Source organism: Mytilus edulis, chromosome 14 (assembly GCF_963676685.1).
Source record: "Mytilus edulis chromosome 14, xbMytEdul2.2, whole genome shotgun sequence".
Taxonomy (NCBI): Eukaryota; Metazoa; Mollusca; class Bivalvia; order Mytilida; family Mytilidae; genus Mytilus; species Mytilus edulis.
Genome location: NC_092357.1, coordinates 35,090,309 through 35,117,641, shown reverse-complemented (window position 1 = coordinate 35,117,641; position 27,333 = coordinate 35,090,309). Strand labels below are relative to the sequence as shown.

The 27,333-nt window shown below is 31.0% G+C and overlaps 2 protein-coding genes across 2 annotated transcripts in view; one reads left to right on the top strand and one right to left on the bottom strand.

Moving 5' to 3' along the window:
• Positions 1-3,448: 3,448 nt before the first annotated feature.
• Positions 3,449-13,162, bottom strand: LOC139504342 (ankyrin repeat and SOCS box protein 8-like). The gene is made up of 3 exons (XM_071294414.1): positions 13,036-13,162; positions 7,953-8,191; positions 3,449-6,145 (listed from the first exon to the last, which is right to left on the bottom strand). Exons 2-3 carry the CDS (start codon positions 8,178-8,180, stop codon positions 5,510-5,512), a joined length of 864 nt encoding a protein of 287 aa, XP_071150515.1. The 5' UTR covers positions 8,181-8,191; positions 13,036-13,162; the 3' UTR covers positions 3,449-5,509.
• A 2,693-nt stretch (positions 13,163-15,855) lies between these two features.
• The window catches only part of LOC139502612 (presequence protease, mitochondrial-like), a 40,735-nt gene continuing 29,257 nt past the window's right edge, over positions 15,856-27,333 (top strand). Inside the window, exons 1-12 of the mRNA XM_071292146.1 lie at positions 15,856-16,175; positions 18,948-19,044; positions 19,396-19,502; positions 20,218-20,369; positions 21,140-21,254; positions 21,818-21,914; positions 22,638-22,798; positions 23,709-23,835; positions 24,418-24,506; positions 25,093-25,221; positions 25,605-25,718; positions 26,735-26,831. Coding sequence (XP_071148247.1) covers positions 16,126-16,175; positions 18,948-19,044; positions 19,396-19,502; positions 20,218-20,369; positions 21,140-21,254; positions 21,818-21,914; positions 22,638-22,798; positions 23,709-23,835; positions 24,418-24,506; positions 25,093-25,221; positions 25,605-25,718; positions 26,735-26,831 — 1,335 coding nt within the window. The 5' untranslated portion in view covers positions 15,856-16,125. The remainder of the gene's footprint in view (positions 16,176-18,947; positions 19,045-19,395; positions 19,503-20,217; positions 20,370-21,139; positions 21,255-21,817; positions 21,915-22,637; positions 22,799-23,708; positions 23,836-24,417; positions 24,507-25,092; positions 25,222-25,604; positions 25,719-26,734; positions 26,832-27,333) is intronic.

The following is a 27,333-nucleotide window of genomic DNA, read 5'->3' as shown; positions in this document are numbered from 1 at the left end:
CAATTCTCAGTGTGTAATTTTCAATTCTCAGTGTGCGTTTTTCATTTTTGTAATCTCAGTGCGTCTTTATGAAATCTCAGTGTGTAAATTTTTAATTCTCAGTGTGTAATTTTCAATTCTCAGTGTGTAATTTTCAATTCTCAGTGTGCGTTTTGAAGTTTTTAAATCTCAGTGTGCTTTGTTGTAATTCTCAGTGTGTAAATTTTTCGAAAAATTGTTTAAACATAGTTTTGACGAGAACGGCTTGCCATAACTGTTACAACACTGTTCAAGGTTAAGGGAGGGTTGGGATCACTCTAACATGATTACACCCCCCCCCCCCCCCCCATTCTGCATGTATGTGCCTGTCCCATATCATGAGCCTGTAATTTAGTGGTTGTCATTTGTTGATGTGTTGCATATTTGTTTTTCGTTCATTTTTTGTACATAAATTTGGCCGATAGTTTTCTCGTTTGAATTTTTTTACATTTTGTCATTTCATGGCCTTTAATAGCTAATATAACTATGCAGTATAGGTTTTGCTCATTGTTTTTGGCACTTAAATGGACTAAACATTAACCAGATGCCCTGCAGGGCGCAGCTTTATACGACCGAAGAGTTCGAACCCTGAACAGTGGGGCAAGTATGGACACAACATTCAAGCTTGATACAGCTCTGATTTGGATTGTGATTAAATAGTTGACCCAACACAGGTTTCTGACACATAATGAATGTGGTCTAAGAACTTAAACTTAAAAACTTTAAATTTTAAATTGGACATTACCTATTATGGTCCAATATCCAAAATCTAAATACATGGTTAGATTCAGCATATCAAAGAACCTCAAGAACTCAATTTTTGATGAAATCAAATAAAGTTCGATTTTGGACCCTTTAGACATCAATGTGGACCAATCTGATAACCAGGCAGTTACATCAAAAATCAAAATACATGGTTAGATTAAGCATATATCAAAGAACCCCATACATACAATTTTTGTCGAGCCTGCAACTTTTGTTGCAGAAAGCTCGACATAGGGATAGTGATCCGGCGGCGGCGGCGGCAACGGCGGCGGCGTTAGCTCACTTCTTAAAAGCTTTATATTTTAGAAGGTGGAAGACCTGGATGCTTCATACTTTGTATATAGATGCTTCATGTTACGAAGTTTCCGTCAGTCACATGTCCAATGTCCTTGACCTCATTTTCATGGTTCAGTGACCACTTGAAAAAAAAGTTCAAATTTTTTGTAATGTTGAATTCTCTCTTATTATAAGTAATAGGATAACTATATTTGATGTGTGCGTACCTTGCAAGGTCCTCATGCCCGTCAGACAGTTTTCACTTGACCTCGAACTCATTTCATGGATCGGTGAACAAGGTTAAGTTTTGGTGGTCAAGTCCATATCTCAGATACTATAAGCAATAGGGCTAGTATATTCGGTGTATGGAAGGACTGTAAGGTGTACATGTCCAACTGGCAGGTGTCATCTGACCTTGACCTCATTTTCATGGTTCAGTGGTTATAGTTAAATTTTTGTGTTTTGGTCTGTTTTTCTCATACCATATGCAATAGGTCTACTATATTTGTTGTATGGAATGATTGTTAAGTGTACATGTCTAGCGGGCAGATGTCATGTGACCTTGACCTCATTTTCATGGTTCAGTGGTCAAAGTTAAGTTTTTGAGTTTTGGTCTTTTTATCTAATGCTATATGCCATAGGTCAACTATATTTGGTGTATGGAAATATTTTATGATCTTTATGTCAGTCGAGCAGGTTTTATTTAACTGTGACCTCATTTTCACGGTTCATTGCACAGTGTTAAGTTTTTGTGTTTTGGTCTATTTTTCTTAAACTTTAAGTAATGTGTCAACTATATATGTTGTATCGAAGCATTGTTAGCTGTACCTGTCTGCCTGGCATGGTTCATCTGACCTGGACCTCTTTTTCAAGGTTCATTGGTCTTTGTTTAGTTATCTTGGTTAATGTAAAGTTTATGTGACAGTTGTAATAAAGCTTAGCTTTATACTTAAGACTATCAACATAATATCAATGATTAGTATAGAAGGCGAGACATTTCAGCGTGTGCACTCTTGTTGTTGAAATCAAACAAAATTTAATTTTGGACCACAATTTGGACCAACTTGAAAACTGGGCCTATAATTAAAAATCTAAATACAGGTTTAGATTCAGCATATCAAAGAACCCCAAGGATTTAGTTGATATCAAAAAAACAAAGTTTAATTTTGGACCACGATTTGGACCAACTTGAAAACTGGGCCCATAATAAAAATTATAAGTACATGTTTAGATTCAGCATATCAAAGAACCCCAAGGATTCAATTTTTGTTGAATTCAAACAAAGTTTAATTTTGGACCATGATTTTGACCAACTTGAAAACTGGGCCCATAATAAAAAATCTAAGAACATGTTTAGATTCAACATATCAAAAAAACCCAAGAATTCAATTTTAATTGCAATCAAACAAAGTTTGATTTTGGACCCCAATTTGGACCTTAATGTAGACCAATTTGAAAATGGGACCAAAAATTAAGAATCTACATACACAGTTAGATTCGGCATATCAAAGAACCCCAATTATTCAATTTTTGATGAAATCAAACAAAGTTTATTTTTGACCATGATTTTGACCAACTTGAAAACTGGGCCCATAATAAAAAATCTAAGTACATGTTTAGATTCAACATATCAAAAAAACCCAAGAATTCAATTTTTGTTGAAATCAAACAAAGTTTAATTTTGGACCCTTTGGACCTTAATGTAGACCAATTGGAAAATGGGACCAAAAATAAAGAATCTACATACACAGTTAGATTCAGCATATCAAAGAACCCCAATTATTCATTTTTTTATGAATTCAAACAAAGTTTAATTATGACCCTTTGGGCCCCCTATTCCTAAACTGTTGGGACCAAAACTCCCAAAAATCAACCCAACCTTTCTTTTGTGTTCATAAACCTTGTTTTTAAATTTCATTGATTTCTATTTACTTATACTAAAGTTATTGTGCAAACCAAGAATAATGCTTATTTGGGCCCTTTTTTGGCCTCTTATTCCTAAACTGTTGGGACCAAAACTCCCAAAATCAATCCCAACCTTCCTTTAGTAGTCATAAACCTTGCGTCAAAATTTCATAGATTTCTTTTTAATTAAACTAAAGTTATAGTGCGAAAACCAAGAAAATGCTTATTTGAGCCCTTTTTGGCCCCTAATTCTCAAACTGTTGGGACCAAATCTCCAAAATCAATCCCAACCTTCCTTTTATGGTCATAAACCTTGTGTTTAAATTTCATAGATTTCAATTCACTTATACTAAAGTTATAGTGCGAAAACCAAAAGTCTTCGGACACTGATGACAGACAACGAGGACGCCAACGTCAACATCATACCAATATACAACCAAAAATTTTCAATTTTTGCAGTCGTATAAAAACAGCTTGAACAAGATTTCTTCATATAACATTTTATTCTTAACAAAATCTCAAGTGAAAACAAACAACAAATCTAATACAGTAATGATATAAAATACATCTACATAATTTGTTTTATACAGTAGAGACAAGGTGATTTGTTTAATAATTTGACACAGAGATATGTCTTGCCTTGAGTGTTTTTTTAATAGTAAAATGCAAATGTTACAATTAAAATGGCAAAACATTTTCTTCAAAATATAACATATGCAAAAAATTTACAAAATGATGTAGGGTCTCAATATCTCCTTGGAAATTATATATACCAATGCTAATACAATTTACTGCATAATAATTTTTTTTTTTTTTATTATAATAAAGTGGTTTCACTTACAGTGACATTATCACAAATTTTGACATGTAAATTTTTTCAAAAGTTAATTACAAAAGTAATAATTAGTAAATAAACCATGACTAAGGGACAGGAACATATATTATAATTTCCCTAGAAATGCTGTAGGCTATTGCTAATACAAATGCATACATGTGACCAAATTTTATTCAATTATTATAAGTGGTTCTTCTCAGGTGCAGATGTAGACATTTTCATAATAGGAGGCCTAGGGGCACTGACTGCTTAAGATTGGGGTCTACTCCTCTCATGCTTCAGTGATTCCCTATATAAGCAACCAAATTTTTTCAACATAAATACGGGGCACTGGCCACCTGCCCCCCTCTGCTACTTTAAAACTAACATAATCCCCATATCACAAACTTGAAACATTAAAACTATTCAAAATTTTCAAAGTCAACAAATAGACCATGATTGAGGTGGAAAAGTCTAATGATCTTCATGAATATTAGATGTGTTAATGCTGATACAACTTCATACCAAATGTAACTGACTTACCATTATATGTACATGTATAGTGCTTCCACTTAAACTATAACCTATAATCGCAAACTTTAACATCTAAACTAAGTACAGTATCAAAGTCAATAGCCAAAATTGAAGGGACAGGACCAAATGATATTTATACATGATTTATGTACATGGAAATAAGATGTACTAAACTAATATGCACATCAAATATCATTGACTAAGTTATTACATGTAAGTGAATCCCCTTAAACAGAGGTTATATCATAAACTTAACAAATTTGTGATATGCCACAACCACTTTTAGGAAACAGCATGCTTAAATCTTGTTTCAAACAAACTAAATAGAGGCCAGAAATAAAACACTCTTGCTAGTGTTCTGTGAACTGAACTTCTGTGAAATACATATAGAGTGATTTTGTGATTGCATTCTTGCTGTTGTTAAGTTTGTTAGATGAATCACTGACATGAGAGTGAAACACATACCCAATATGACAATTAATGTGACTTTTTTGGTTAAAAAAACCCCACCCTAACAATTATAATTTTTTTTACCCAGTTTGATACCGAGAATAGCTTAAAATGTGGATGTGATCAATTATAACTTTTTTGGCTCATTTGATCCTAATCATGCTAATGGTACATGTATAATAAAGGGCATCTTTGAACTTTGATGCTTAAAGATAATTGGCCATTCTTAAATACATGAACTCTCAAATATTGTCTATTGAAATACACAGGCCCTGATATTAAAGAGTGAATCAGCCCTATTCAGCAGTATTCATCAATATCATGAAAGATCCCTATTAAGAAGGATTTACCAGACTAGCCACTACATGTGGATTCATTTTCATGAGAGACCAATTTTTGAGAATTTCTTTGGTAACTTAGGTGAATCTTGAATTTCTGTAAAAAGTTTGACAGAATACAAATTTACATGAATTATATGGTCCTATTGGTGACCTTCTGGTGTTGTCTGTCCTATGGTTGGGTTGTTGTCTCTTTGACACATTCCCCATTTCCATTCTCAATTTTATTGTCACCTTGTATATCTTTTTTGGTCAAAACCATAAAATTGTATATCAATGGAATTACAATGCAATTGTTCCTTATATCATGAATATTTATCCACAATAATTGGTACCACCAAAAATAAATAAATCCACAGTATCTTATGAGTACTGTTCCAAAGTACAATTAAAATATCTAATTAAATATTCATTTTTTTAACAAGACTAACTCTTGAATAGATCTAGGAAGAGGTAACTTTGGTACAACATTTGGCAAGTATCTATGGCCTAACAATTTCCTAATAGTGAAACGACATAAATTTTCCAATGGTCGAACATTCTGTGAGAGGGGCAACAGTGTTTCGCATAATTTATTGTCCCTAGCTAAATCAGCTGGAAGTTCTGAATTCTCATTTCGAAAGTCAAACTGACCCACAGCTCTCAGGAGTAACTCCATGCAGTCACTATCCGCATCCGTGTTGAGTCCACTGGCTAATACCGACGCAATCCTATGCAATGCTGTTAGTCCACGGAGATTTTTACAATTGACACAAGCATTGTAATCTAAAAGTAGTTTTATTATAGAAACGTTGCCTTTTCTAGCTGCCCAACTTAGAGGTGTGTCATCATTGAAATCATGGGCATCAACATTGGCCCCATTTTTTAATAGCAATATTACACATGGTTCATTGCTCTTGAACGCTGCCCAATGTAAAGCGGTATTTGAATTAGCATCTCCAGCATTTACATAAGCGCCATGTTCTAACAACATCTCTGTACAAACTGGATCACGCTCAGCAGCATAATGTAAAGCTGTTCTCCCGTAACCATCAGCATCATTAACCTATAAAATATATGAAGGTCTATTAGTCTTATGTTGTATAGCCATACCAAATTATACAAAAATAAGAAGATGTGGTACTATTGCCAATGAGACAACTCTTCACCACAGACCAAAAGTGTCATAAATTCCTTGTATATATTTGTTAAGTGTTTAAGTAAAATGGATTTTTTATATGTTGGATTTTCCCTTGATTTGTGTGGTCTTCAGCATTTGATAAAATTTCAAAATTTTAGTTGTAACAAATCAAGCAAAGGTATTACTGATACAAGTGTTTTATTTACTGTGGTAAGACAAAGGGGAGATTACTCAAATCTTAAAACATGTAAAATGAAAATTAAAATCATACGAGTCAACATAAGACAAAGGGGAGATTACTCAAATCTTAAAACATGTAAAATGAAAATTAAAATCATACGAGTCAACTTCTACAACTAACTTACATCTTCAAACTAAACATGAGTTACAATATACTCTCTTGTGGAGAGTTGTCTCATTGGCAATCATACCACATCTTCTTTTTCATATTCAGTCAGGGGACTTACTGAAATAAGTGATTTTTAAATCACTTATTTGAGTAGCAAATTCAAGGTTTTGTCACAAATTGGGATTTTCTAGTTTTTTCAAAATTTTAAAAACATGGGTTTAAATAACATCTTTTAATTAGTAAAATTAAAAAGTATGAACTTTTTGCTTCTTTTAAGTAGCAAGGTTTATGCCTTTGATGCTATCATTCACCTGAAAATTCTATTTTAGTTGAAAAAATACTATAATAATGACTTTACATAATGAACTGATACTTTCTTAAAAGATTTTTCACAGCAGTGGGAGTATTTTTCCTGTGAAGTTCAAGGTTTCATCTTTCAGATTATGTAATAAAATTCTACTGTTCGCGATAAAAATTTCACTGTTCGGGGGTGTTGAAATTAGTGGGGGTTATTAAAAGAATGATACTTAAAGAAATGATTTTTGGGAAGGAAATTGAGGTCTGATACTTAAACAAGTGACTTTTATGTCATTATCCTAGATTCAGTACAAGGTCATCACCTGAAATGACCTGGTCATCCTAGACAACACAGATGTTGGTTCTGATAAGTTTAGAAACATAATTACATTGTAGTCCCTGGATCATTAGTATTCTATATTTAAAGCTACACTAATATTAAATCACTTCTTCTAGTGATTAATTTGTACTACTTAAATAGGTGATTATTAAAGAAAGACAACTCTAACTTCCAACCTTTATGGAAATAATGTTACTTAAATCAGTGATTTAGAAAATCACTTGTATAAGTAAGTCCCCTGACTGATATTATATAAGGTATTACCCCTGACCATTGCTGACTGCAAGTCCTAAAACTATGTGGATTTATTTCAATTATATTTTGAACATACATGTATGTGTAGTTGTATTTGTGTGATCTGTAACATACATGTACATGTATGACTGTTATAACTGAATAATTATCAAGGTGCATCATATGAATTATCTTTTACATGTACAAGTATTGAATCTTTTTCTGTTGTATTTATCTGTCTCTGATCGATGATGATAGACATTCAAATGTACACTCAATATGGGACATTATCACCTTTTATTCGTAAGATTTATCATCGTGATTTAAATTGTATTATTTTGCAAGTTCTGACTTACATTTACTATTATTATATACACTTATAGAGACCATGCAGCTGATAGAGACCCTCACATCTATTGTTATTAAAAAAATTATGTTGGGTTGCTGTATTGATGATCATCTTGCATGTCTTATTTCTCTTTTTTGTCTTGCCAAATTTAAAATATACTAACCCTAGCACCTTTGTCCAACAATAACTTGAGAGTTTCATTGTCGCTGACCATACAGGCACAATGTAGGGGTAACAATGTACCATGCAGCCTGTTAACATCAGCTCCTGCATCAATCAGATCTTCTATGTCGTCTACAGAGGGAACACATAAATGCCAATTACTGATAGCTCGAATCAGACGCTCTGATAAAGCGTACATATTTTGTTCATTCTCCATGGCATACCACATTGGTAAAGCAGCTAAAAAATAAGTCAAAAACTCATATAATTTCTTAAATATAAACTCCTGAGGGACTTAAAAAAATCATATGCATTTTATTTCACAGAAGCACAGAATTTTCTTTTGAATGCACCAGGGTAAACTTTGTTTTCATGTCACAGAAGCACAGAATTTTCTATTGAGTGCACAAGAGTAAACTTTGTTTTCATGCTGCAGAGGCATATAATTTTTCGTTCGATTGCACAAAAGTAAACTTTGTTTTCATGCTGCAGAAGCATATAATTTCCGTTCGAGTGCACAAAAGTAAACTTTGTTTTCATGTTGCAGAAGCATATAATTTTCTTTCGAGTGCACCAGGGTAAACTTTGTTTTCTTGTTGCAGAAGCATAGAATTTTCTTTTGAGTGAACCTCCGGTAAAACTACACATGTACATGAACATTTTTAGTATACACAATTTACCTCACTATTAATAAATATAAGTATAGCATAAATTGTCCCTAAAAAGTTAAAGTCATATGCAATAATCAATGATAATGCAAAAGAGATTTTTGTATAACATTAGTATGTCAAAAAGAGGGAGAAAAATACCAGAGGGACATTCAAACTCATAGATAAAAAAAAAACTGACAACGCAATGGCTAAAAAAGAAAAACAATAGTACACACAACACAACTTTGAAAACTGCACACTATATATAAGCAACACAACCCCATCAAAAAACTGGGGGGTGATCTCAGGTGCTCTAGAATGGTAAGCAGATCCTGCTCCACATGTGGCACCCATCCTGTTGCTCATGTTTTTACAAAACCGATAAATCTAATTCGGTAGGTCACATTTGTGGAAAGGGAACAGGATTGTAGTTTTGACACGAAGTCAAGAACATATCTGATACCATCTGTAAAACAGATATAATTTCTGTAACGGTCGACTAAATCCTGACAACATCTGTAAAATTTACAGAGGGATGATTTCAAATCCAATTATCACAAAATCACGGGTGAAGTTTTGCATGTTCCAAAATAGAGATAATGCCAATAAACAATCACATGTAACAATGATAGAGATTTATTATGGGGAAATTTTTATTTCTAATTTTTGCATCTTTGATATTTTTTATAACTGGTATTTTTTGCAGTCAAATGAGGGCCCTCATGGGGTTTTTGATTATGTGATTACTTGGCCGTTTTTTTAATGATTATTTGATTATTAAGCCAAATATTTCATGATTATTTGATTACCTAGGACTGTATTTTTAGTTTATGATTATTTGATTACTAAAGATAAGCAAATATTTAATGATTATGTGATTATATTGGCAAAAAAATGGTGATTATGTGATTACTAGGACCCCCCCATGAGGGGCCTCTCAAATAGCCAAAATAATTTCATTTAACATTTTGATATGTTCGTACATGAATATATATAGGGTTACACTAATGACTGGACCGAATGACAGGACCGAATGACAGGACCAAATGAAAAATGCTAATAACTTTTTTATTTTTCAAAGGATTGATCTCAAATTTGAAATATAATAAGATTTCATCATTTGATAAATAGATTTTAGAAAAAAAAATTAAAAAAATTCTAAGAAACTTCAGAAAACGTGACATGACCAACTCTGATAATGACAGGACCAACATCGAGAATGACAGGACCAAATAAAAATGCTAAGAACTTTTTTATTTTTCAAAGGAATTATCTCAGATTTAAAATATAAAATGGTATGTCATATTTTGAAACTAAAATGTTATTGAAATATAAATTTATTTTCAAAAAATTTCGAAAACGTGACATGACCATCGCTGACTGACAGGACCAATCTCGACAATGACCGGACCAGACGAAATTGCTAATTTCTCTTTTATTTCTCAAAATATTTTTCTGAAATTTGAAATATAATAAGATTTCATCATTTAATAAATAGATTTAAGAAAAAAAATAAAAAAAATTGTAAGAAACTTTAGAAAACGTGACATGACCACCTCTGGTAATGACATGACCAAGATCGACAATGACAGGACCAGATAAAAATGCAAATAACTTTTTTTTTTATTTTTCAAAGGAATTCTCTCAGATTTGAAATATAAAATAATATATGTCATATTTTGAAAAATAAATGTTATAAAAAATATAGAAATTTTAAACGTGAAAGGACCATCGCTGACTGACAGGACCAACCTCGACAATGACAGGACCAGATGAAATTGCTTATTACTTTTTATTTCTAAAAAATATTTTTTTCTGAAATTTGAAATATAATCAGATTTAACCATTTTATACATAAAGATAGGAATAACATAGCAAAAATATAAAAAGCTTGCTATAATGTGACCTGACCAACGCTGACAATGACAGGACAAACCTCGACAAAGACAGGACCAAATAAAAATGCTATTAACTTTTTAATTTTGAAAAGAAATTATGTCAGATTTAAAATATATCAATTAAAGAAAAAAATCTAGATTTTTATTATTGCGAAAACGTGAAATGACCATATATAGTCCTACTATAGAAATCCTGGTTTAAGTTAATAATAATAATTAAAAAACACACATTAAGATTGAATGATTTAAAAGTTTTTAGAAAATAAGGGAATAAAGCTAATTGGGGGAAAACGTTAGGTCTGCGAACGCCGTCCGCGTTATTTGATTTTTTTTATTGGAATATTGTATTAAACCGAGTTTTAGAAATATTGCACTTCTCAGCCTGAGAAACTTTGTAGCTTTATTAAATCTATTTCTGCGAAAGTCTATCCTCCTGGTTAGTACAACTATATGTTTATTTATCTTGGTGTAATTGATATTTCACACATGCTATATCTTATATGTTCTCTGTAACTATGTATTTGGTTTGATGAGAATAAAGATCATTCATTCATTCATTCAAAATATTTTGTATATTAATTACCGGTCATAATCTGACACGTCTGAAAATAATTATAAGGTAACAAACAAAAGGTGTGACATAAGCCATAAATAAGTTGATAAATCCAATAAAGATTGTGATGACAGTAATTAAAATCACATAATAGTTCATGTCGTTGTTTTATTTATATTTTCAGAACAGTAAATAATCATTTCCATGTATGTTTGAGTATATGCATGGTCTATCTTGATAGTAATAATAAACATGATAAATAAACAAATAAACATTTCTTGAAGTGTGCCCGACCCTTGCATGCATGATATCTTAATTGGTAGATTTTAAATATTTTCATAAAATATACTGAATTAAACATTTTCACGGACTACTTTAAAAGGTTTGATACCTTTCCAAAGTGGCTTAAATTGGGCTTCATTATGTCAAGAAATATTATGATGATAATTCAATAAATCTGAATTTATCTATAGTTAAATGAACTGATATATTATATAAAATGATTATATGTAATAACATATAAATATTTCATGATCTCTTTCTTAAATATAGTGATCATTCGTGTCTTTTTGACCTGTGACTCTCTGCCAATTAACATACGTTAAGTAGCTATAGGTCAAGATTTTTAACCACCATAGAATATATTTTCCTGTATTTATAAGATATATCTTACTAATTATGGATCAGAACTGAACAATTTCAGTAAAATAAGAAAGAAATTATGATTTTTTTCATTGGCCAGATTATCAGTAGCCGATGTTGGTCAGGTCACACAACCGCAAGCTTTCAATACGTTTTTTTTTTCTATATTTTTCTAATATGATGTGCAAAATGGTCTAAATTGTCATTATTTTAAATTTGAGAGGAATATTCTGACAAATGTTATGCATAATTAGCATTTTTATTTGGTCCTGTCATTAATTGTCGAGGATTGTCCTGTTATTGTTAACCAGGTCACATTTCAGCAAGCTTTTTATACCTTTTTCTTATATTTATGTATAAAATGGTAATTTAAAATTTCAGAGAAATATTCTGCGAAAAAAAAAAGAATAATTAGCAATTTCATTTGTTCCGGTCATTGTCGAGGTTGGTCATGTCAGTCAGCGATGGTCATGTCACGTTTTTGAAAGTTTTTGAAAATAAATCTATATTTTTTATAACATAAATGTTTCAAAATGTGACATATCATTTTATGTTTCAAATCTGAGATAATTCTTTTGAAAAATAAAAAAAGTAATTAGCATTTTTATTTTGTCCTGTCATTGTCGATGTTGGTCATGTCATTATCAGAGTTGGTCATGTCACGTTTTCTAAAGTTTCTTACAAATTTTTTAATTTTTTTCTTAAATCTATTTATAAAATGATGAAATCTTATTACATTTCAAATTTCAGAAAAATATTTTGAGAAATAAAAGAGAAACTAGCAATTTCGTCTGGTCCGGTCATTGTCGAGATTGGTCCTGTCAGTCAGCGATGGTCATGTCACGTTTTCGAAAGTTTTTGAAAATAAATTTATATTTTTTATAACATTTTAGTTTCAAAATATGACATACCATTTTATATTTCAAATCTGAGATAATTCCTTTGAAAAATAAAAAAGTAATTAGCATTTTTATTTGGTCCTGTCATTCTCGATGTTGGTCCTGTCATTATCAGAGTTGGTCATGTCACGTTTTCTAAAGTTTCTTACAATTTTTTTTAATTTTTTTTCTTAAATCTATTTATCAAATGATGAAAACTTATTATATTTCAAATTTGAGTTCAATCCTTTGAGAAATGAAAAAGTTATTAGCATTTTTCATTTGGTCCTGTCATTCGGTCCTGTCATTCGGTCCAGTCATTAGTGTAACCCATATATATATAGCCTAGGGAAAAATAAAACTACATGTCAGCATTTTTTGTTTTATTGCATTCAAAATGTTTAGTTTGCAAAGTTCTTGTTGTGTTATTTTTCTATGTGTTTACGATTTAAATGAAATATACCATTAGCATGTACTATTTAAACGTGTTGTCACTGATCGGATAGCCTCTTTCTTCAAATTAACAGCTGTCAACTATCTGTCAAAGTTTGTTGACATTTTTCATCAAGATAAAGTTACTATTTATAGAAAATGAATGCAACTTAATTTTTTTTGTCATCCAACTGGAACCTACAGAATATAACCTGGTTAATAATCAATCAGTATAAAATAATTAATTTTTTTCTTTACTCTGATGTTCATATTATCTGATTATGTAATGGCATTGTATTCAAGTATAACATTGAATATACACTTTACCGAAAATAAGGGGTCTCACTAATTAGCGACAAGAAGCGTTAAGAAGCGACTAGAAGAATAATTTTAGCGACAAGAAGCTATTTAGCGACAAGAAAACATTTTTTTTTTTTATTAAATATAAAAAAATATGCATTTAGACATTTTTAATATACGGCCAGAAATAAATTGATAATTCTTATTATTATATTGATAGATGAAGAAATTAAAAATTTGCGAGGAAGGGATTGTTTAGTTTTTATTATAATATTGATAGATGAAGTAATTAAACATTTGTAAGAGCAAAGGAAATGTACAGGCTATAAAATGAAAATAAAAACAAAGATTTGTCACCTTCCCTTTGAAGGATTATTGAAACAAAAACATGAAATATTATTTCCTTTCTAACTGTACAATTAATTGTTCCTGATAGGACCAACGTTAGCCGACTGTGGCTTCACCCTAAGGTTATACACCATGTAGAACATCAAATGAGATTAACGAGGCGCGTGTCCCTTGTTTTATTGCTACAATAACATCCAATTTAAAAACACCTTCAACTTTGTACACGCGTCAGACTATACAATTACACGCGCCAGAATATACAATTATAATCATTGTAAATGAGTGACCATGCACCTGTTGAAAACTCAAGATTGTCATCAATTTCCTTTAATCTTCAATCAATATGCATAAACATGATAAATATCGTTAAATGAGGCAACACACTAAATAAAATGATGAAAAATATTCACATTTTAATTATGTTTTCCACTTGTTTGATTTCAGTTCTTTGTATTTCACAATTTGTGTATATGTCAGTGGCGTAGCTGGGTCATTTTCACGTGTACGCCCGAACCTTGGCGAGGGATATGAGGGGTACCAACCGCTCAATGTTGAAGCACCTGCTGGTAGTGGGTTCGAAAGGGACGAAACCCCCGAAAGCTATCGAGAATGAGATACCGTAATGATTCCTGTCAGTAAAAAATCCTTGAAAACAACATACTTTTGAATCTAAATGGTTTATTTGTTGTGGTTAAATTTTGTAATATGTTAACTTATTCATCGCGTTAAACTGGAAGCTAGCCTATAATGGTCATTGGTTTTAGAGAAAACATCCAAACCAATATTACTTTTAAATAAGTTTAAAGGGTGCCGTGAGTGAGCATAGTTACAATCATCGACAAAAGCACGTTTGAATGAACACGGAAAGAATATTTCTAAGAGGTGCAATATAAAAAAAATCTGGAACACCTAAGATTGCTTCCCACAAAAGGTGAATCAATTTATCATTCCTTTAAAGGGATTTAAAAAAAATCTAAAAGTTTCTTTTGATATTTTTTTCTTGATCTGGAATATTTCACGACAATCTATGAAGGTTTGTAAATTGAGCATGTAAAACAATTAATTGCGTAAAGAAGAGTCCGGCTATCTGTCTATCAGAAAAGATCAGAAAAATGAACGAAAACAAATGCTTTCAAAATTTTAGCTTTATACATTAGTCATAGAAAAAGCTTCTCCGGCATTTTCATAAAATTTGATGAAGGTTCGACAAGTAGTTAATAGCGAGAGAAATAACGAGATGTAAGCCCAAACTGCGATTATTAAGTGCAGAAAGAAATACATTTTGTCCTTAAAATGCGGGAAAATTAAAGATATAATTACATTATTATATTGCTCTGAATACTCTTTTGATTATAAACAGTTTCTGTCCAACTTTCGTAAAATTTCACGGAGAGTCATTCAAAAGACTTTATCCACATTCGGAACCTAAATATTGACGCCGCTTAATTTGTCTCGCTTTTAGGACATAAATCACAGGCTCGACAAAAATACAAACAGCATATCGAATCTGAGCAGATAGTGAATTGCTTTAAATATAAGAAAAGTACGTAAAATTCATAGTAGATTCAGACTTTTACAAAAGATTCGAACAAATATATTAAATGATCTATTTGAGTAAATTTAGTCCCTTTTTATTCAAAATTACAATCCATTGAAAAAAGAAGCATAAGGCTGATGTGCTTTTGACCAGTTTTTCTTATTCTATTTCGATTATTTGTTTTATTTTCAAAATTCAAGTGTACGCCCGGGCGTTTTGACGTAAACGTAGCTACACGCATACATGTATGTATTTTCTGGACAATGATGCACAAATAATGCATTTTGAAAGTTTATTATATATTGTACAAAGATAGTAAATTATAAGACAAATATATTATTGTTCTAAAACACAAGTAAAAGTAATACCATAATACGACAGGGTAAACGTAATACTTGCTGTTATACCTAATAAAATATCATGTAAATAAATGTAGCAACTGAATTAGATCTAAGTTTCATTTTTTTCCCCTATCAATATTAAATTTCCTGTCGTTAAAATTGTTTTCTTTTGCATATTCTTTTAATATTTATTTTGAATAAGTAATTTTAATATAAAAAAAAATGTTTTCTTGTCGCTAAATAGTTTCTTGTCGCTTCTTGTCGATAATATTATTCTTCTTGTCGCTTCTTTACGCTTCTTGTCGCTAAAATTCTTCTTGTCGCTAATTAGTGAGACCGAAAATAAGATATGAAGAAAATAATTTATTTTACAATTATCTTTAAGTAAACAGTTTGACAATGTGCTTGTACGTTTTCTTTAAAAACTTAAAATCTAACATTAAATTACTGTCTTTTTTTTCAAATAGGTTATTTTTTATATAATTTATTCTCTTCTATATGACAACATGGATGCGCCCATTGAAATTCGACCGACTTGACTTTATTTTTTTACCTCCACACTTCCGAGTTTAACAGTTGACTCTTTTGACACAACATGCACAGGATAATCAAACCCGGCAAATTTTCTAGGATTTTTGCGAAAAGGTACGTGAGTATGTTGTGAGGCTTAATTTTTCACTTGAAATTGATCTTGCATCAGAAAAGTAACAACAAATTATTAAATTATACTTATAGCAGTATTAAACCTCTCTTAACATTAAAATATTTTATCGATCAGCAAATTTGATTGCACTTGTCATTTGAAAAAAGTGGTCTCTGATTTACATTAGTTAATACACTGGAGCTGAAATTTTGTAGGTGTAGACTGAACAGCTAAAATAAAAGGGGGGGGGGGGGGGTTAAACTTCATAGGAATGGGGGTCAGTTCGTGCATTTGAATTAATGCAATATAATAGGCCAGTTCCAGGATATGGTTTTCAGATGAATCTGTCATGTGACTTCCATCACCAATGACAAAAATGTATGCATAAAAATTCCAACACATCATGCACATGATGCACATGTTGAGCAAACGGGTGAACAGGTTTATTTTATACTGCACAAAATATTTGAGAAATTAATATCTAACAGGATGGTAACCCTCCCTCAGTTATATGGCAATCACTATTATGTACTTTCGGAACATTTATTAATATGAGGCAGGAATAACCTGTGAATGGGGACGAAGTTTATGATTTAAAAAAAAAATCAACAAGGTTAAAAAGAGAAACGGAAATACCGTAACGTTTCCGATTTTGGTTCTGTTGTTAGGGATTTTAGTTGTGACGTTATTTAAGTTATGACGTCATATTCAATGTAAACAAAGAAACGCTGTCATCAGGTAATGTTTTTTTATAAGGCCGGGAAAAATAATCGATGTTTCCGGTAACCCGACCGATTTTTTAGCCCCGACCCTAACTTTTTTATTGGATCTTCAAAAAAAAAAAAAAAAAATTGTATCAACCGACCCCGTTTTTGACACAGGCTTCTGATAGATGACATAATATTTTTTCTCTCTTGCTTCTACTTGCATAGAAAGCCAGTAAAACATTTTATTAATGTCAAAAGGTATTCCAAATAGGTTAAAATCCAAGAAATTTGCACAGCAGGTGCTTCAAAAACATTGCAAATGGCACACTTCCGGTTTTTGAAACTAATTACGGATCCGGACTTGGAAAAACCATGATAATTTTCCGGATTTCATTTACGATGTCAAAAAAAAAAGAATTCCGACCTACCGACCCTATTTTTGAAAATGATGTTACCGGAAACACATATCTTTTTTTTTTAGGCCTAACAAACATTTTTTTTTAAATGAATTAGTATAAGTTCCTTTCTTAGACTGATAAATATACATTTTATTCAAAGTCTCATGTAAACAAAAACCGGAAACGGAAGTAGATTTCTGCGTCGATCCGGAAATTCAAAAACGTGACAAAAAAAAAATTGAACGATTTTGAGTTCATTAGTACAATGAAAAATTCGGGAAATTTTCCCGATTTTTTAATTATTTTTTTTTATTGAATTTTCTACTGTAATAGGTGACTTCGTCCCCATATTAATAACAAAAATACTAGTCAGATAATTCTTAAAACAAATAGATTCATTGCAAAGATACAATTGAATCAGGACTAATCTTTGTACGAAGCACAAAACATTGTGTACACAATTGTTTATTGTACACAAGCCAAATATAGTAATATTTATGATCAAGTTCAACCATGCATGTTTAATGCTTGTAAGCATGTTCAGCAATGCATGAGTCAACATAGGTATATTATACTGCATTTTTTATATTTTAAAAAGTGTATTTACAAAAGATAAAAAGAATTGTTATGGTAAAAATGTATCCATTCTGACCGTACATTTATTTATTAATGTGGAAAAATAATGTATCATTTCGGATGAGTCATTGAGTGTTCCAACTTGTTAAACTTTTTATTTGTGCATTACACACATATACATTTCGACGAAAAAAGATCAGTAGATAACTAAAGAAAACTTGAATAGTAAACTCACCATATATAATTGTTAAATCCAGTGGATAATATTTATATTTCGACGACACACATCAAAACTATACACGATAACTCACATGCGAAAAACAATACTGTGCCCATATTAATGGAAACACGGATCATACCAATAACGGGGTTTATTCCGGAAAAAATAAATACTATGAAAAAGAGAAAAAGAAACAAAATGTATGTCATGTATGTGTATAATCACAATAATTTATCAAATATATTTTGTGAAATGTTTTATGTTATGAATACTAATATTATGAATAATGATATCTTGCGAAATAGTGCTTCCCTTAACTATGAGGTAAGCTAACATGAGGGATACTAAGTTAAAAAGCTGTAAACTTAGTAATTTGTTACAGCAAATATGCAACAAAGATATTGCTATGTTTGGGGGAAAAAAAAAACATTTAATATTTCTATACTACCCTACAAAATGACGTTTATGAAAGTGCTGGAAACTTTCAATAGAGCAGGGATACAGGCGCGCCTTATACATGTTATATCTGGTAAATGACGTCATAACAGTGTGCGAAATTGATGATCTTTTCCGGTGAAAGACATGATTCCAGAAATGACCTATGCAGGGGGCAGATAAAACATGTGCATTATATTTGTGGGATTTTCTTGCTGCTATGAACACCCATATGGGTGTTCATCGCAGCAAGAAAATCCCACAAATATATATATGTATGCATTGGTACATTTGTAGCTAGGCTTAAAGTGGTATCTGATTTTTGGTTTATTTGACATATTTTCCATTTCCATTCTCAATTTTATTGGGACACATATTGATAACCAAATTTAGAACTACATCATCATCATCATTCAAAGAATACACATTCGTTTTCAGCCAAAGAATTCATCACTGCCGTCTGTGTTCCTCAGTACAAAATGCTGTGAAGAAATACAAAGATGGAGATAAAGTACATGGTTATACAGTTAGAAAGGTATGGTGATACATGTATATTAAAAAAAATGATGGCATGGTCTATAAGTTAGTTTGGTAAAATGTATTTAGTTATATGATAAAACAAATAATTAATGAAAAAGTAATAAAAGTAAACAAAAGTGTTGAAAAAATGGATTTTTCATAGAGCATTTTTTATGTGTTTCAAGCAAATTCAGAGTAACTTGTTTCCATGGCAACCAACACTTCAAATTTTGAAATGATTTTTATTTTCTTTGTCAGTGCACCATGATATGGAAATAAAAGATATCTAGCAGTATGCATTTCTCATTTTCTTTGATGCTTACAAAGAATGACTCAAACATTCATAACATTTTAATATACTTTGTAGGTTGTTGAGGTTCCGGAGTTGATGCTAACCAGTGTTGTACTCCACCATGACAAAACCGGAGCAGAACATTTACATGTGGCCAGGGATGATAGTAATAATGCTTTTAGGTATGTTAAGAAAATATGTCATATCTAGACTAGAATAAATAAAAATAGTAAGAAAATGTATATCATGTTTCAAGAAGAAGTGAGGGGAAAACACTTGACTGTTCATATTTAAAGATATATTTATGCTCAAAACTGGATTAATCATTGACCTAGTAGATATATGTTTTATGTTTTACATTGTTAGTTCAATAACTTTATATACATGATATAGTGAAAGAAAAAAATATATGAAATTCACATTGCATACATACCTGCCAGTTGTCACTATTTGCGAAGGATTTCCCCAATGAAGCTCGGAATTGGAAATTTTGAACATGTTGAAAGACCAATATAATGTGTGCACAATACAAAACAAAACAATTTAACATGGCTTTAGATTTGTACAAGTTTGAAAAGACAAAAAAAAAGCACCATTTAAATAAATTTAAAGGCCCTGTTTATACATGTTATAGGTTTTATTGGACTATGAGAGCCATCTTTCACTTACAAACCCATGGGCATTTTGAAATGTTTGCAGGTATGCATATGTATAAGAAAAATATCAAATGAAGTCATATACTGTAAACCAGTGATTTATTTTGCAATTGGAAAAGTAACCTGAATATTCAAACGGTTGATTATACTAATGTATCAAGTAAATTAAAAAAAAAAATGCAGCATTAGCTAGAAAAGGCTAGATTAAATCATATATCATGTTTATATTTTTAAATTTTAGCGTAATGTTTAGAACCACACCTATGGATAGTACAGGTGTGCCACACATACTTGAACACACCACATTGTGTGGATCTAGGAGGTTTCCTGTCAGAGATCCATTCTTTAAAATGCTAAACAGATCCTTATCTACATTCATGAATGCTATGACAGGTATGCTGTTGTTGCAAATAAGTATAATGTATAACCAGTTATTTTTACATCTAGTTATGTTTTTTTTTTTTTTTCATTTTTCTAGTTATGTATATTTGCCACTTAGGCCTCTCCAACTATGCATATAATTAAAGAAAAAAAATGTGTTTATAACCAAATAACCCATGTATTATTATTAAGAAATTAATATCTATCATTCTGTCAGACATGATCTATGCTGATTTTACATTTTTTAACAATTATATAAGTGATGATTGCCAATGAGACAACTATTTGTTTGATTGAAATGTTTGATTTTGATTTGATAGAAGAACATTTTTTTTAAATAAGTTCTTCCCATATTAAGGTGGTACCTAACACTACAGGGAGATAACTCTGTAAAGTCAGCTAAACGTTTTAATTAGGTTGTGATGTAAAGGGAATATTAAGCTTCTTTATGATCAAAATTGGTGCTTGTCAAACTGCTATTTAACCAGTGTATTTTTTCTGACAAAACGGTTGGTTCAAAATTACTTTGTCAAAATTTTATTAAAATTAAACGAGCCAAATTAGTTTTAGTGAAAGTGTTAGGTACCACCTTAAGAAAGATATTTTAATCACCTGTTAAGGTATATATATAAATACACTTACTAACTTCAAGATTTTTTTTGCATTTCATAGTTAGAAACTACCACAGAAATGTCCATTTTAATCTCTATCACCCTACCCTGAATGTTTTTCTGGAAATTCTCTCACTCATTTAATATTCGGTGCAAACTTTATTTTAATAGCTAGTGATTGGACAATGTATCCATTCTCCTCACAGAATCAAAAAGATTTTGAGAATCTGTTGTCAGTTTATTTGGATGCTGTATTCTTTCCACAACTGAGAGAGCTTGATTTCAGGTTTGTAAATCATCTTTTTCTTCAAATGTTCATATTAGCAGAGGGTTCTAAGAAAATTCCACCAAAACACTAATTTTTCATATGCTTGATTTTCATTAACCTATCTTTATATTTCATATTTGAAAATTTTATATATTATGGATAGAAAATTAATGATATTACGTGGAAAAACTGTTATTTTGAAATCCACTCCAGAAAGCTGACATGGTAAGGGACATAACTCTGAAATATAACGGGTACTTGTGTATCAATCGTTTTCATGCATTTATTATAAGCCTCTGAGTAACCCAGATTAATTCTGTTTCAATGAATGCTCAAAAGTCTTGTTTGATTGGTGTTTTCTTTCTGTGGCATCATTGCAAACTATAATCGCTGCAAGGGCACTCACAATTTTTAACAAAAGGCAGTTTTGAAAATCAGACAATAGCAGATTCAATATACTCAAACTGAATTTAAAATTTAAAAAGAAATTACTTATTGACAAATTAAATGAAATTGAACTTTAAGAGAATTGAATTAAAATGAAATCAACAACCTTGATGGATTTAACATTATTTTTACAGTCAAGAAGGTTGGAGATTGGAGAATGAAAACCCTGAAGACAAGTCTTCACCACTGATGTTCAAAGGGGTTGTTTATAATGAAATGAAAGGGGTATTTGTAAGTATCTTTATAATGCTATTGTGAAGAGGAAAACACAATGAAAAAACACAAACTTAACCTACAAATGTTTGACAGTTAGTCATGAAATAAAAACTTAATATTATAACTATTTAAAAAAAATGTTAATTTCATCTGTTAATCTCCTATATTTAGCAAATTGCATGGAATTTAACTTTGCTCTGACACTGAAATTGAAATTATAGGAAGAGTAATCATAATGTTGTTTTAGAGTGCCAAAATACATGTAGGATTCATATAGACAATTAAATAAATACTTAATTGCCATTGATTAAATGTTCACTTATACTCTTTATTCATCTAATTGTGCATGGTGATATTAATTTCTAAAAATCAATGAAAGATTTTAATAAATCTTTGCCTAAAATGAGCCCATATGTTCCAGCTCCTACTAGACCGTATGAGTATACGCATACGGTCCAGACAGTAGGCATATGGTCCAAATACTCATATGGTCTGGAACATTTACACTTAAGTTAAGTCTCTTAGAAACAATTCAACAAAAGACTCTCATAGTTAAGAACAGTATAAATTTAGAGTGAAGAAGATTTTTGAGTTTTGATGTTTTGAACCAATTATGCATGCAAGGTTATAGAAATTCGTACTTTGCTGTACACTAACATTTATATCCACATAACCCTTGAAAGCTAGTACAAATGTACCATGCAAAATAATTCAGCAGTATATTGCATTTTGTTACAGTCAAATAAAGATAACATTTATTGCCAAGCTGTAGAGAATGAGCTGTTACCTAGTCATACCTACGGAGTGGTCTCTGGTGGTGAACCATCCAAAATAACAGATCTTACATGGGAACATTTAAAGAACTTCCATGCTTCACATTATCATCCTTCAAATTCTAGGTATGTCTGTCCAGAATAACACACAAGGGTTGACAACTTGACACCAACTTTTGTAGGCACTAGCCCAAAGGGCTGGTAAAAATTATATTCTACTAGCCCTGTCCTGTATCAGGTACCCTGGTGAGTGGGCTGTTGGCCCAAGAGTGACGCTATGGGGGTCTGGGGGCATGCCCCTCCCCCCCCCCAAATTTTTTGAAATTTAGATGCAAAATCCTGCATTCTGAGGCCTTTTAAGAAGATTTTTTCAGTCTGAAAAATATCTAATTTATACTTGTTTATATCTTCAAAAAAAAATATTAAGACCAAAGAAATCTGTGGCAGGAATTTGTTTGTAAAAACCTGCATTTTTACTGTTAATGAATTGATATATCTTAAATATTTATTGTGTTATCATTTTTAGCATGTTTAGTCTTATATTCAAGTTACATTTTATGAAAAACTAAAAGTTGTCTCAAAACATTTGTTAACAAGACAAAATTTCCTGCAATAATTTGAATGATTTTTGTTGCAAATTAACGATGTCGTTGCAGAGACATATATATATATATATAATACAAAGTAATATACATGTCTGTTTGTTGGTTTTATAAAAAAAATGTTATCTTCTTCATAATCTTCATCCTCTGACATGACTCAAAGTTGTATTAAGCGAATTCTTCAATAACATATTTGGGGAAGGTGTGACATATATCTTATGTAATAGCTGTAAAAGAACCTCCACATACCAACCAAGTAACATGATTGTCAATACAAAATATCAATCTCATTATTTCTAAATTTCAATTATTCTTAATTTTAGGTTTTTTTGGGTCTAAAGAGGCTTTATTACCCTGAACACTTGTCTCTGTAGTGTCATCACAAAGCTCTGTTAGTTTTCACAAAGTAATTCACAAATATTTTATTTTTGTAGATTTTATACATATGGTAATTTTCCCTTAGAAAGACATCTAGAGTACATTAATGATAATTATCTACAGAAATTTAGTAAGATTGATATTGACACAAAAGTACCAAATGAACCAAGATGGACAGAAATGGTAAGTTGATACTTTAAGGTGGTACCCAGCACTTTCACTAAAATTAATTTGGCTCGTTTAAATCTCATAAAATTTTGACAAAGTATTTACTTTGACCCTTTGACAAAAATATAAAAAAATTCAAAAAATTTGAACCAACCATTTTGTCTGAAATAATACACTTGTTATATAGCAATTTGACAAACACTGATTTTGATTATTGAAAAGCTTAATATTCCCATAGCAACACAACGTAATTAAAACGTTTAGCTGATTTTACAGAGTTATCTCCCTGTAGTGTTAGGTACCAGCTTAAGTCGTTGGGTTGCTGTCTCATTGATGTATGTCACAAGCCTCAATTCATTCATACATTTATTTTTTGTATGTCTTTAATCCACACAATATTTTGATTTATATCTTTTAGATTTGGGGAGATATTAGTGTGAATGTTGATGTTATAATTTTTGACAGTAAGAAAATGTACCTTTTTTGAGAGTCCTGACAGATAACATTTAGATACAATAAGTTGTTAAGACACAGGTTTTTAAAAATCAATTACATTGTCAAACTTTCATAAAAATACATGAATTTTTTTTTCAACAGAGAAGAAAACATATAACTTGCCAGCCTGACCCAATGGCACCTGACCCGGAAAAACAGACAACAGTGTCAGTCAGTTACTTATTAACAGAGTAAGTTTTATTTAGAACGTCTATTTAGTGCCAGAAGATACAGAGAAAATTACAAACAAAGTAGCTGCAAAACAACTTTTTACTCCATTGTCTAGCAGGTCCCTGCTGTCTTCTTCAAATCATCCATTTGCAACACCTCTAGGCTATAGATGCACTTGTACTATCTACCTGTCCACAATTGTTGTAATGGAACTCTCGGTTCTGGGGAATACAGAAACTGTCCGCAATTAGGCAAATTTCCCCTATGTGTATACAGAGCATTTTTACATTTTCTTTTTTCTTTAATGACCTGGTTAACATGCCTACTTTAGCTCAAACAATATCAGGAAAGAAGCATTTTTATTTATATTTTCAAAAGTATGCACCAAAAGTAAAACCACTGTGATTCAAGTTTGTTAAAACAAATCAATATTTAAATATTTGTGTAACTGATGACTCCCATGGACTGGTGTTTCTTTATTAGAATGAATAACATGACTGCTGCAATTATTAATTGGTGCTTTTAAATTATCATCAACATGTCACAAAATGTATGTGATAATATTGGTTGTAATTTCATTTTTATTAGTTTTTTAATTTCTTTCAGTATTTCTGAAACATTTGAATCTTTTACATTGAGTATTATTGGAGCTTTACTGATGGATGGAGAAACTTCACCATTTTATCAATCATTACTGGTACCCAACATTGGTTCTGATTTTGCACCTATGACAGGGTAAGTAACTGTATGCCTGTTTCAATTGTTCAAGGATGGAAAGGGAAGTAACTGAAAAATATTACACGATCATCTTTTTAAAGATTATATTGTAATTTTTTTTTTTAAATTATGTAGATATAAATTTTACAATGTTTGAACATAAATATAAAAGCAACAATGCTATCTGTATGAATTAAAAAATATGTAAACAAATGGTTCTTAGGGTGCGTGTCTTATTATGATAAGTCATGATTAACTTTAAATAAATAGAATCTCCATATTTGGATGAAATTTTTAAAGATGTCATGCGTTGTTTTACAATTTAGGAAATTATACTGAAATATCCAAAACAACCAACAAACTATTATATTTTTCTCATTTTTCATCTTTTATGATTTCAGTTACCATAGTGATACCAAAGATTCAGGATTCTCAGTTGGTCTACAAGGAATTAGTTCTAATGATGTGGAAAAAGTCACCCAGATTATTTCTGATACATTTGATCAAGTTGTAAGGTACTGAACTACGAATATAGATGGTAACCAACAATTTGGATAATAATTTTCCTAATTTTCAGTTGAAATAGACATTTAGCCACTCATCTAGAACTAGAACAATTTGCTACTGGATGTTACAGCAGATTCCATCGAGTGTGTAGCCAAAGGTAATATCTTTGGTTAGCTTGCTTGTAAGCTGAACCGTGAAGTCATTGTTAGGTTAGATAAACTACCCTTCTTTTAGAATAGACTAGTCCGACAGAAAACCAATCGATCTGTCTGTTGGACTATGCTACTTTGAAAGGAGGGTAGTATACCTTACATAATAAAGACTTCACGGTTCAGCTAACAAGCAAGCTAACCAAAGATATTACCTTTCGCTACACACTCAATGGAATCCGCTGTAAGCAACCAACAAACAAGCAATTAACTAGAAATAATCAAACAATTAACATTTGGCCTCTAGATTCCACAAACAACTCTTTGTTTTCCTATCACTTTTAGGTTTTACTTGAGTTTGATCTACCAAATTAATTGATTTCAAGTTAATTTCCTATTAGATTTGTTTTTAATTTGTTATTTGAATTATCTAACATTAAAAAAGAATAGGCATTGAAAAGCTATGAAATGCAAATGTTTCATTCATTGACCACAACATGCATTGTCAAAGTAGAGTGTAAATGCCAAGGATTGGCATAAGGATACACAAGGTTTCAAAAAAGTAGTATTTTTACTACCAATCTTACTGAAGTGACTTGACAATATCAATAATTGTGTTTGTCTTTTCCATTTCCTGCTACACTTTATAACAACAACTTATTCAAAGCCAGAGACAATTTGACTGTGACTTTTATATAATTTGAAGTTTCTAATGGATATATACCCGTAGCATTTTGGATTTGATTTTTGTACTGAAATAAGTTTTTTTATCTTTGCCAAACATTTACCTTTACAAACGGGGACAAGGGTTATGAATTTGTTAGCTCTGCTCTTAGTATTGATGTTCAATTTAATGTTTATTTTTTTATATTTAGTGAAGGATTTGAACAGAAAAGAATTGATGCCTTGTTGCATCAAATAGAACTTGGACAGAAACACCAAAGCAGTAACTTTGGTATAAAATTAACTTTGGTAAGTATACAACAGTATAATTGAAGATTTAAAGGCAGTGAAGTTATGTTAAATATGGTGTCTTTTAAAAAATGATTTGCTCAAATTAAGCAATATTTTAATGTATAGTCGGTTACCTCAGTACAATTTTGGGCAGATGAATTAAATTGCTTTTTGTGCACACATGTAGGATGGCTGTGTTATCAGCATAAAATACAGTCATATTTATTACAAGTAAAAAGGATTATATAAATGTTCACATCTTGAAAATTATTAGTTCACATAGACCAATCAGAATGCTGGTGTCAAAAAAACGTTTATAAGATTGTCCACAACTGCAGTTGTTTAAGATACAGGCATATACATACATTTCACTTACTCTTTCATGAAATTTAAGCATGATAAAATATACTCATGACCAGAAAGAAAATTAGAAAAAGAAATATTTCTTGATGTCTCAGCCTAATAATTCATAAAAATAATAATAGCTACGGATAAACAAATCATTTATATTAAAACAAAC